Source organism: Xenopus laevis, chromosome 4S, assembly GCF_017654675.1.
Source record: "Xenopus laevis strain J_2021 chromosome 4S, Xenopus_laevis_v10.1, whole genome shotgun sequence".
NCBI classification, from domain to species: domain Eukaryota; kingdom Metazoa; phylum Chordata; class Amphibia; order Anura; family Pipidae; genus Xenopus; species Xenopus laevis.
The window spans coordinates 116,738,847-116,752,055 of NC_054378.1; the positions used below are offsets into that span (position 1 = coordinate 116,738,847).

A 13,209-nucleotide genomic window follows, 5' to 3' on the forward strand; every position below is an offset into this window, starting at 1 on the left:
AGGCGGTCAATACCCTGGAAATAAGACCCCCTATGTTCACCATTGTGTATGCAGTAGATATGTTTGGCAATTGATGACAATAAATTACAATTATTTATGTCACGCATATGTTCGTAAATGCGTCTTTTCAGAGGTCTCTTCGTTTTGCCCACATATTTACTGCCACAATGGCATGTGAACAAATAAATAACATGGGTCGTGGTGCAGCTTGTATAGTGATACATGTTGTACTTAGCATTCCTATTGCCAAATTCCCTCGATATTTTAATGTATTGGCATTGATCACAGGCTCCACATCTGTAGCTCCCTGGTGTTTTACAACAAGATGCTCCTGAATACTTTTGAAAGTGGCTACGAGTCAACAGGTCCCCTATACTATTGTTCCTTCTATAACCAAATAAGGGGCGGGTAGTAACCCATTTCCCTATATTCGGGTCGTTAGACAAAATATGCCAATGTTTTTGGATCACGGCACGGACTTCCTGATCTTTCATACCATATGTTAGGATGAATCTAGTCCTATCTTCATCCTTTCGCCGCACATGTAAGGTGTCACATTGTTGGTGTTTATATAACACCTCGTCCCTGCTGCGAGACAAGGCAAATTGGTAGGCTCTACGTAAACTACGTGTTTTATATCCCCGTGCTTTAAATCTTAAATACAGTTGGTAAGCCTCCCGTTTAAAATCCTCCTCTGTGGAGCAGATTCTCCGTAGTCTGAGGTACTGTCCCTTGGGGATGCCCTCTATGCATTTGGGTGGATGCATCGATTCCGCATGTAAAAGGCTATTCCCTGCTGTCTTTTTGCGGAAGAGATTGGTAGAAAGCTGGCCCCTTTCATCCTTTTTTATTTCTATATCCAGGAATTCCAATCTGCTATAGTGGTAATTCATGGTAAAAGTTAAATTAAAGCTGTTTCTGTTCAGTTTGACCACAAATTCTTTTAATTTTCGTTCAGGGCCCTGCCAGATGATCATAATATCGTCGATGTATCTGTGCCACCGTAAAATGTGACACAGATACTCGTCGTATTCTTCCGCCGAAAAAACATGGCACTCCCACTCTCCCAGAAATAAGTTTGCGTAGCTCGGTGCGCATTTGGCGCCCATAGCCACGCCCTGTCGCTGTAAATAATACACACCATTGAAGATGAACACATTATGGTGTAACACAAAACTTAGTGCTTTCAATATGACTGAATGTTCCTCAGAGAGTGGTTGGTGTATACGTTCAAAAACGTTTTTTATAGTCTCTATGCCCAATGAATGTGGAATGCTCATATACAACGCTTCAACGTCCAGGCCTACCAAAATGCAGTCAGAGCCCAGTGTCAGTCCATTTATTTCTCTCAACAAGTGAGAGGTATCTAGAACAAACGAGTCTAATTGTGTCACTAATGGCTGTAAGACCATATCAATGTAGCCGCTAATTGGCTCAGTGAGGGACCCGCAACCCGACACTATAGGCCTCCCCGGAGGTTCATGAATGGACTTATGGACCTTCGGGAGGGCATAGAATGTCGGCGTCCGGGGACGATTGGAATTCCTGGATATAGAAATAAAAAAGGATGAAAGGGGCCAGCTTTCTACCAATCTCTTCCGCAAAAAGACAGCAGGGAATAGCCTTTTACATGCGGAATCGATGCATCCACCCAAATGCATAGAGGGCATCCCCAAGGGACAGTACCTCAGACTACGGAGAATCTGCTCCACAGAGGAGGATTTTAAACGGGAGGCTTACCAACTGTATTTAAGATTTAAAGCACGGGGATATAAAACACGTAGTTTACGTAGAGCCTACCAATTTGCCTTGTCTCGCAGCAGGGACGAGGTGTTATATAAACACCAACAATGTGACACCTTACATGTGCGGCGAAAGGATGAAGATAGGACTAGATTCATCCTAACATATGGTATGAAAGATCAGGAAGTCCGTGCCGTGATCCAAAAACATTGGCATATTTTGTCTAACGACCCGAATATAGGGAAATGGGTTACTACCCGCCCCTTATTTGGTTATAGAAGGAACAATAGTATAGGGGACCTGTTGACTCGTAGCCACTTTCAAAAGTATTCAGGAGCATCTTGTTGTAAAACACCAGGGAGCTACAGATGTGGAGCCTGTGATCAATGCCAATACATTAAAATATCGAGGGAATTTGGCAATAGGAATGCTAAGTACAACATGTATCATTATACAAGCTGCACCACGACCCATGTTATTTATTTGTTCACATGCCATTGTGGCAGTAAATATGTGGGCAAAACGAAGAGACCTCTGAAAAGACGCATTTACGAACATATGCGTGACATAAATAATTGTAATTTATTGTCATCAATTGCCAAACATATCTACTGCATACACAATGGTGAACATAGGGGGTCTTATTTCCAGGGTATTGACCGCCTGCATGGTGACATAAGGGGCGGTGACCTGGATAATAAGTTACTCCAAATGGAAACTAGTTGGATCTTTAAGCTCAATACATACAAGTCAGAATATGGACTCAATGGCCAATTGAATTTTCAGGCATTTATAAACAAATGAAGATATACAGGAACGGTCTCCTACGGTTCCATTGAAACAACGTTTCTTTTCATCCCCTTTTTCTCTTTTCTTTTTTTCCCTTTTTTTTTTCTCCTTTTTAATTTTCTGTTGAGGTATAATTCTGTCATTTTTTATAATTTTTTGCTGTTTTCGTTGTGTGCTGATTATACTAATACATTCAAAATTGGTCTAAGTTCATATAACTTGATTAATTATATATGCATATTATTATGAACATAAGAAGAAAAATCTCATACACTTTTCAATTCTATTGAACCTTGCCACATACGTAGTCTAGATGTAACAGAGTGATTTTGAGGATGTTTATTTTGAACAAACTATTCGCCCTATTGATTGAAGTGTCCATAAGATACATTTTATCTAGGACACATTCTAAAGGATACAAGAAATATCATGGCAGAAAATGAAAGGAACATTTGCAACTCTGCCTGACAAGCCGGGTTCTTTGGGACTTGCAACAAAGTAACGACATGGAAGATAATTCACTCTGGTCATGTGACGACAAGTATAAAACGACGTCACGTCCGGCTCTCGGCCTCTTGACAAAGCCACGTTTGGTGGCGAAACAGCTGTCGGGGTTTCGCGTTGCTAGCTGAGTAAGACGGGATCCCTCTCCCGACCAGGGACTTGGAAGGCGCCGTAGGGTTCTCCAGCAAAGCATACCTACAAGGGAGCGTTGAGTTACGCACGGTGCAGACGTGATCACAACGGTCTGTATAAACCTATTTGGGCAATAAGAGGCTGGGATTGGCAGGACTTATTGGGCTAACACGCAAGGTGATTGTCACAATTTGCATCACCTTGGGCCGTGGCCGCATTGCGACCGCTGGTAACGGCGGGCGGCCATTACTATCGAGACCATACAGCACTACACGGCTAATTCGGCCACAAGTAGAGCCATCCAGAAACCTCTCCCCAATTTACTCCGCTCCCAATATATGGAGCATTGACCCTTACCACACCCGATGCATGGGAACTGTTTAATAGCAACGAGCAAGTTGCAATATATCGTGGTGAAACATTGTAATTGATTTGGACGGTGTGGATTACAAATGGCTTACCTCCTTTCCCTGTGACCAATTGGAGTTGAAGTACCTACATTTACATATTGAAGTGGAATTTTGGCTGTTTAGCCACATCATATAAGTGAATATCCATCATAGCTATATATAGGAGCTCCTCAGAAATTGGTTTTAGGGTACAGGGATCCCTACACCCAGCGCAGCGCTATTTCTATGTTTTAAGTGGTTTTAATAAGTATGTGGCATGGTAGTTAATAAAAATTGCATTTTATCCTTAATTACAACATGGTCATGTGATAATTCTGTATAATTTGGGCCTATGGGGATAAGTCCCATTCTGATATTTTGTGTAGTTATAGTGGTGTATGTGGACACCCCCATGCAGGCTGATAATTAAATAGTGAGAACACTTGCACAAATAGCTTAAGTAAACAATATACAAAGTGTTATCGATACTCCCTGAAGAATTCCTCAAGCCGTCTCCAAACTCTCCATACTTGTTTTTTATCAAGGGAATTATAGTCCAAGATTTGGAGGTGAATACTTATTTGCTAACATGGATAGCATGGAATCATAGTAAAGTAACAACCATGGTTTAATATATCTATAACTTTTATATAAACTAAGAGCCTGGACAATATAGGGACATGAACCCCAAAAGCATAAAAACCTTCATGATTTACATTTACAAACTCAACAAATCATCGCCTAGAGCAGTGATCCCCAACCAGTGGCTCATGAGCAACATATTGTTCAACAACCCCTTGAATGCTGCTCTCAGTGGCCTAAAAGCAGGTGCTTACTTTTGAATTCTGTCTTGGAGGAAATTTTGGAAGCATAAAAAACTGTTGGCTTCCAGTCCACAAAGAGGCTACCAAATAGCTAATCAAAGCTTTTATATGGCACCCCTGGAACTTTTTCATGGGGATCACTGCATTTCAACTTGGTAGGACCTGAGTGTTGAACATATGAGGTCTAGGTAATGAGAAGAGATGAGGACCAATGATCAAGATGGCCCCTTTCTATTCACCAATATTTCCTAGGTCTACCACAATCTTCTTGGCTAGCATTTTCTTCATCAATTGCCCTAGTGGAAACGTGGACTGTAATTTTCCTACCATCTCATAATACCTTTTAACAATTCTAATTTCAGAATCTGTATGCCTCAGTTGTATATCCTTCAAGAACCAAAAATATAGGACTCCTAGGTTCTGTAATAAAAAGAATATATACCTATAAACTAGAGGAAAATATATCCTATTTATAAGCGTGTGTGGGAGCTCTGTCTTCTGTTTATGTGCCCTTAAATAGAGCAAGGTCTGAGTGCTAGACTTCATGTCTGAAAACTGATGAATGTTTTATTTTTATTAAAAGAAGGGGAAAGGTTAAAGACATAATGGGAGAAGCTTGGCACATTCTTGCCTTTGTCTAATCTGATAAAGGAAATTGTGCTCAGGGAGTTGACACTGGAAGATTCATCTCCACCACAGAGCGCTTAAATGAAAAAGTCTGTTTCGCTAAACTCCGGTAACCTATTGATACTGTGTTTTGGTGAAAAAGCTTGTTTTTTGAAAAAATATTTTTAACATTCCTCCTAAAAATTATAGCTGAATAATGAATATTAATATTATTCCAATATGGGAACTCAGCAGGCAGATTTACTGTCAACCAGGAACTGTTCCAAGACAAACACTGGAGAACCATAGGAGGTATTGCTGGGTCACGAGCAGGTACATAATGGGGGGCTTCATTGTACACAGATTATTGCAGTACTTGTTATGTTTTTTTGTGTTCAAATCTCTCCGCCCCCCCGTCCCTCTGAATTCCAATAATTGTTCAGGGTCAGCTTTAGTTCATAACAAGGTTATTTAGTTTCAAGATTATCCAGGATGGTAAATCTTACTGTAACTGTACCCCTTGAGTAAAACTTCCAGGAGAATTTAGAAATTAAGCATAAAAAGTCTAACCCTACCTGGCCTGGCTTCTATTTTCCCAACATCTGCACTCTTTTTGAAGGTGCTAACTCTACAATTTGGCAACCACTTGCTTTTTGTGTATACAGAACATTCTAAAACTAAGCTTTGGAGGTTGCACCAACTTGAACGGAATGTCCAGCCTGAATTGTGCCCCTTGCCTCAATTGCAACCTCTACTCCCCTAAATTTTTGTGCCAGCAGTATTTAGCACAACCGCATTTTGCACTGGTGCCACACGTACCGTTTTTCTGGAAATCTGGGAAGGAAAGGTGCATTGTGGTTAAACACTGCAGACTGGATTAAATGCATGCATTTTCGCTCATTTAGTTAATGAGCGCTTTTGTCTTCTAGCTTTTGTTTTGGCACTATATTATCCTTTGCTGAACAAGGCATCCTGCACTTTGCAGCCAGAGGGCAGTGTTGGAGGGAGAATATCCTAGAATGAGAGGACTGTCCCATGCTGACAAGTATTTATTAAAACATTAACATCTATTTATATTTATCATAAGCTGCAGCACAGGCCTGCTTTTGTGCCGTGGCTAAGAATGTAATAGGATTTCAATGCATTATGATAATTTACCCTTAGCATATGGACAATTAAAGCTCTTAAATAGCACTGGTAAATCTTAGGAATTGGAGGCTGGGTCCTCCATGAATGGCTAAGCTCTTTCTATTGCAACGTAAACTACGCTATATGACGGATTTGTGCCTATTATAATTAGGATTTACCTTATGTATTTTCATGTAAGGAAGGTGCTGTCTTTAAGATTAACTGCCTTGAATTCCACACAGTGAGACCCTGCAGTTCTGCAAGACTCAGGCTACATAAGGTACAAGATGGTGACAGTAGAGTAATGCTACAGCAAACAGAGATAGTAAGACTCATTTATGACCATAACGTAGGGTGATAAGTGCACTTTTCAAATGTCAATTACCATATATTCCCCACAATAAGTACAACTGTAGAGTCGGGAAGATGTCACTTTTTGGGTGCTAATGCTCACTTCATTAATAACACCATTAGCATTAATGCCAGGGGAACAATGATTATGTTCAGGGTGGCATTAATTTCTTCCTTAAAGAGGGCCAATCGGGTGCACTGACACTTTTGAAAGTAGAAATAAGTGCAAGAAGCATGGTTGGGAGCAAGAACCTTGTGTGAAGTGCTTGATTTCTGCACAACTTTGCTTTCATTTTAGTAAACCACACTTGCAGTTGCAATCATGAATGAGTCTAAAGGTGGCCATAGACGCACAGATAATATCGTACAAAACAAATTTTCATATGATATTCAGTGCCTGTATGGTGGGAAAAGATTTGACCGATATCGGCAGAAGACTTGGAAATCAGTTGGCTTGTCAGGCTGGACGGAAAATTTTGATCAGGTGTCTTTGAAGGCACCTAAACATCGGCCACTCTTAGTGCTGAATCGTCAGATAGAGGTAGAATTCTATTGTTTATACCTGTATAATACACAAAAGCCATGAATATCTTGTAAATTATATCCTTATAAACGGTGAGTTCGGATGTCATCAGTTATAAATAGTGAGTTCTGATGTCATTTCAGTCACATGACTCATTGAAATTTGTGTATTATAATAAATAAAGTACTCCCAGTTGTAAAATATGAGGATATTAGAAGTTACCCCAGAGTTCCATGACCTGTATAAAAAAATGGTCATGAAACTCCTCGTTAATTTATAATATCCTTATATTTTACAATAGGGGGTACTTTATTCACTAAATATCGAACGATTCAGCTCTACACCTGTGTATTGAAATTAACGACCTTTCTTGGAAAGATCGTAATTGTTAAGTCTATGGCCACTTTTAGAGGTTTTCCTTGTGAGCATTTCTTCTTGCGTTCCACAGCCGTCGGTTTAAATATGTTCAGCCACAGGGGAGTGCAGGAACTGATAGTTGCACCAAAGTGTTGCTCAGTCTGCAGCCCTTCACATGCTGTGGAAGTACTTATACTCCAAGTTGTTGCTAAAGTATCCTCTTGACAACTGATAATGCTTTGATCTCTTATTCATCAAAAGCAAACTTACAGTATATGTTGGTGCCTCATTTATAAAATTTCCCCCAAGGTTCTGTTGCAGCTAATGGTGGTGCTGTAAAGGCGAAATACAGGAAGACCAAGAAAAAAAACAGGCCAGCAGGTAGAGTTCCATTGTAGAGTGAATTTTTATCCACCAAACCCCTTAAATGATCCATCCACATTTAGTGAATAAAGGTGGGTATTCACTAGACTTGAAGTCTTTGCCCTACTAGTTTTGGATGTTGAAGCCTCTCTACACACTTTGAAACTGCAAGCTGCCGTAACACTGGTCTGGGCTTAGGTGAAGCTACAAATCTTCCACTGACAAAAACACCAACAGCACCATCAATTTATCCTACTGTAGTCCAATATGCACTGTATGTTTATCAATGGACAGTGGTGTTACCAGAACTGTCCCATGGGCAGAGGTTCTTTACGGTCACTGTGCCAATGCATTCATCCCTAGATATGACAGCTCCCTCTAGAATTATGTAGAGGTTAATGTGGGCAGTAATATCTACACTCATTCTTAACTGCGCCCTCCAAGATAAATGTGCCCCAGCATTCCTAAACATTAATGATTGTCTATAGAACCCCAGGTTACCTTTAAATAGCGGAGCAATGTTCCATGCCGCAATTCCACCTTGTTTCATAAACTGCCCCAAAGCAATCTCCAGAAAGAACACTGGTATTCCACCCACAAAAACGATTAGCAGATAAGGGATCAGAAATACGCCTGTATGGAAAAGAGAACACAACAGGAAAATTATTAGAGGCAATACCCCTCCAGATGCGTCTTTTTCCCCACAATCCTTTGGGTACAACATAACCTCTGTAATATTGTTCTTTCATCTTCACTGTCCTTTTTAAATTTAATATGGATTATCGCTTTGTATCAGAACACCAACTACTTATTCTGACATAATGTCATGGAGGAGTGTTACAATATTCTCTTCCACAAACACAGTTCTCTGACTACAAAAGCCACTAGCCAAAGTTGAATCTGTCAAAGGGAATGAAGGTGAGGAATGAAGTGAGGAAAATAATAAAAATAACTAAACAAATAATAAATTTAAACAAAAAAACAAATTTTATCTGCACTAAAACATAGACCTGTGTTTAATCAGAAGAACATGATAAGGTGAACTTGAATTAAAAGGGGAATAAAAGATAAATTTCGCATTATTTCCATAAGGTTTTATAAATGACACAGGCTAAAGTACCATTATTGTTCTGCTTTCCCCTCTGTAATGTATCCTGCTTATGGACTTAACCCAGCCCACTTTTGAATTTATTTTAAAAGGTTAGGGGTAAAGGGACAATCTCCTCCCTATAACTGAGACTATAGTAGGTATTGTAAAAATAGATGGTGCCTATAGTAGCAGTGGAACAATAGTCTATGGGAAGGAAGTGTGGCTGTGGAATAGCAGGTATAGTAGGGAGAGATGGTGTCTATAGTAACAGTGGGATAATAGTCTCTGGGAAGGGAGTGTGACTGTGGGATAGCAGGTATAGTAGGGAGAGATGGTGTCTAAAGTAACAGTGGGATAATAGTCTCTGGGAAGGGAGTGTGACTGTGGGATAGCAGGTATAGTAGGGAGAGATGGTGTCTAAAGTAACAGTGGGATAATAGTCTCTGGGAAGGGAGTGTGACTGTGGGATAGCAGGTATAGTAGGGAGAGATGGTGTCTAAAGTAACAGTGGGATAATAGTCTCTGGGAAGGGAGTGTGACTGTGGGATAGCAGGTATAGTAGGGAGAGATGGTGCCTATAGTAACAGTGGATAATAGTCCCTGGGAAGGAGTGTGACTGTGGGATAGCAGGTATAGTAGGGAGAGATGGTGCCTATAGTAACAGTGGATAATAGTCTCTGGGAAGGGAGTGTGACTGTGGGATAGCAGGTATAGTAGGGAGAGATGGTGCTATAGTAACAGTGGATAATAGTCTCTGGGAAGGGAGTGTGACTGTGGGATAGCAGGTATAGTAGGGAGAGATGGTGCCTATAGTAGCAGTGGGGTAATAGTCTCTGGGAAGGGAGTGTGACTGTGGGATAGCAGGTATAGTAGGGAGAGATGGTGCCTATAGTAGCAGTGGGGTAATAGTCTCTGGGAAGGGAGTGTGACTGTGGGATAGCAGGTATAGTAGGGAGAGATGGTGTCTATAGTAACAGTGGGATAATAGTCTCTGGGAAGGGAGTGTGACTGTGGGATAGCAGGTATAGTAGGGAGAGATGGTGCCTATAGTAACAGTGGATAATAGTCTCTGGGAAGGGAGTGTGACTGTGGGATAGCAGGTATAGTAGGGAGAGATGGTGCCTATAGTAACAGTGGATAATAGTCTCTGGGAAGGGAGTGTGACTGTGGGATAGCAGGTATAGTAGGGAGAGATGGTGCCTATAGTAGCAGTGGGGTAATAGTCTCTGGGAAGGGAGTGTGACTGTGGGATAGCAGGTATAGTAGGGAGAGATGGTGCCTATAGTAACAGTGGGATAATAGTCCCTGGGAAGGGAGTGTGACTGTGGGATAGCAGGTATAGTAGGGAGAGATGGTGCCTATAGTAACAGTGGGATAATAGTCTCTGGGAAGGGAGTGTGACTGTGGGATAGCAGGTATAGTAGAGAGAGATGGTGCATATAGTAACAGTGGGATAATAGTCTCTGGGAAGGGAGTGTGACTGTGGGATAGCAGGTATAGTAGGGAGAGATGGTGCCTATAGTAACAGTGGAATAATAGTCTCTGGGAAGGGAAGTGTGACTGTGGGATAGCAGGTATAGTAGGGAGAGATGGTGCCTATAGTAACAGTGGATAATAGTCTCTGGGAAGGGAGTGTGACTGTGGGATAGCAGGTATAGTAGGGAGAGATGGTGCCTATAGTAACAGTGAGGATAATAGTCTCTGGGAAGGGTGTGTGGCTGTGGGATAGCAGGTATAGTAGGGAGAGATGGTGCCTATAGTAACAGTGGGATAATAGTCTCTGGGAAGGGAGTGTGACTGTGGGATAGCAGGTATAGTAGGGAGAGATGGTGCCTATAGTAACAGTGGATAATAGTCTCTGGGAAGGGAGTGTGGCTGTGGGATAGCAGGTATAGTAGGGAGAGATGGTGCCTATAGTAACAGTGGGATAATAGTCTCTGGGAAGGGAGTGTGACTGTGGGATAGCAGGTATAGTAGGGAGAGATGGTGCCTATAGTAACAGTGGGATAATAGTCTCTGGGAAGGGAGTGTGACTGTGGGATAGCAGGTATAGTAGGGAGAGATGGTGCCTATAGTAACAGTGGATAATAGTCTCTGGGAAGGGAGTGTGGCTGTGGGATAGCAGGTATAGTAGGGAGAGATGGTGCCTATAGTAACAGTGGGATAATAGTCTCTGGGAAGGGAGTGTGACTGTGGGATAGCAGGTATAGTAGGGAGAGATGGTGCCTATAGTAACAGTGGATAATAGTCTCTGGGAAGGGAGTTTGACTGTGGGATAGCAGGTATAGTAGGGAGAGATGGTGCCCTATAGTAACAGTGGATAATAGTCTCTGGGAAGGGAGTGTGACTGTGGGATAGCAGGTATAGTAGGGAGAGATGGTGCCTTAGTAACAGTGGATAATAGTCTCTGGGAAGGGAGTGTGGCTGTGGGATAGCAGGTATAGTAGGGAGAGATGGTGCTATAGTAACAGTGGATAATAGTCTCTGGGAAGGGAGTGTGACTGTGGGATAGCAGGTAAGTAGGGAGAGATGGTGCCTATAGTAACAGTGGGATAATAGTCTCTGGGAAGGGAGTGTGACTGTGGGATAGCAGGTATAGTAGGGAGAGATGGTGCCTATAGTAACAGTGGGATAATAGTCTCTGGGAAGGGAGTGTGGCTGTGGGATAGCAGGTATAGTAGGGAGAGATGGTGCCTATAGTAACAGTGGGATAATAGTCTCTGGGAAGGGAGTGTGACTGTGGGATAGCAGGTATAGTAGGGAGAGATGGTGCCTATAGTAACAGTGGATAATAGTCTCTGGGAAGGGAGTTTGACTGTGGGATAGCAGGTATAGTAGGGAGAGATGGTGCCTATAGTAACAGTGGATAATAGTCTCTGGGAAGGGAGTGTGACTGTGGGATAGCAGGTACAGTACGGTGAGATGGTGTCTATAGTAACAGTGGGATAATTGTCTCTGGGAAGGGAGTGTGGGACAGGCCCGGACTGGCAATCTGTGGGTTCTGGCAAATACCAGAGGGGCTGCTATAAGGTCCCATAGAAAGTCACTATTTAGTGGGCTGGTGGGGGCTGTTTGGGCCTCTGTGTACCTGAAATGGCAGGGCCTATTTTAATTCTCAGTCCGGACCTGGTGTGGGATAGCAGGTAGCAAGATGTGTTTAGTAGTAGTAGGAACAAGGGGCATATTGGGGTGAAAAAACCCCACTATATAAATAATGAGATCCCACAAAGTCTCCTTGGCATATACCCTTGTCACCACTAAAGATGGCTGTGGATAGATGAAGCCCACCCCCTTTCAACCATGCTTCTGCTTCACTTTTAGAGGACAAAATCTATTTTTACTTCATAATAATGTATTCCGCTAGCAGATAGGGTTGCCACCTTTTCTGGAAAAAAAATTACCGGCCTTCATATACATATATATATTCTTCTTTTTCCCCTATTAATAACATTGGGATCAACAATTATTTTCACCGTCCAGGCCAGTAAAATACCTGCCAGATGGCAACCCTACTATCAGACACAGTGAAACCACACACCAGCATGTTCCCTGCTGACAAGTAAAACTGCCTGGGGAGCTACAGCAACACATTTTTCTACATCGAGGCTGCATTTCATAAGGCACCTCAGACTTATCCCTGGCGGCAGCCATCTTGTCTGCTGGGATTGAAATGGAACGGTCTGAAAGTCAGGTGCACATTAAAGCCTACAGCTATAACACAATGTCTTGAAACCCATCTGTTAATAACACTTCTGATTTGGGGACATGGCCTTCTGAAGATGGTAATTGACATCTGCTCCATGTGAGAGACTGTGAGGCTGCTCAGTATTATGTGTCTGTATAAGCACAAGGAGTGGGGGAAGGGCTTTGGTAAAGAAGCTGGTAGGAGTGATTTGCCTGCCAGTGAAGAAATGTGAAATAGCCTCCCAATCACTGACTGAGAGCCAGGGTTTAATCTCATTCTATTCACCTTACAGTAACATCCGCAGGCCTTAGAGTGTAGGCGGCTGCTGAGAGATGGACGTCAACAGCAGCTGCAGGGTTACGGGTTATTGTGCTTGATATTATTCTGTCATCTTGATTATTCTTGTCAGTAAATATCCCAACCCCCCATCCTTTCAGCAGATGCTATTCCCAAGGTGCTATCTTACCACATGATCTATCATATTGTACAGCCTCGCTACTCCTCAGTTCTGACCAGACCACTGTCTTGGAGGAATTTCTATGTACAGGTATGGGATCCATTATCCGGGAAACCCGTTATCCAGAAAGCTCTGAATTACGGAAAAGCCGTCTCCCATAGACCCCATTTTATCCAAATGTTATCTGTAATAATAAAACAGTAGCTTGTACTTGATCCAAACTAAGATCAGGCCAGGGTTTGTGGCAAGGCCACATAGGCCTGTGCCT

The 13,209-nt window shown here is 42.2% G+C and overlaps 1 protein-coding gene across 1 annotated transcript in view; it reads right to left on the reverse strand.

Annotated features, from left to right (window-relative positions):
- The window catches only part of slc6a8l.S (solute carrier family 6 (neurotransmitter transporter), member 8 like S homeolog), a 57,973-nt gene that overhangs the window by 20,705 nt on the left and 24,059 nt on the right, over positions 1-13,209 (reverse strand). Inside the window, exon 3 of the mRNA XM_018261417.2 lies at positions 8,211-8,342. Coding sequence (XP_018116906.1) covers positions 8,211-8,342 — 132 coding nt within the window. The remainder of the gene's footprint in view (positions 1-8,210; positions 8,343-13,209) is intronic.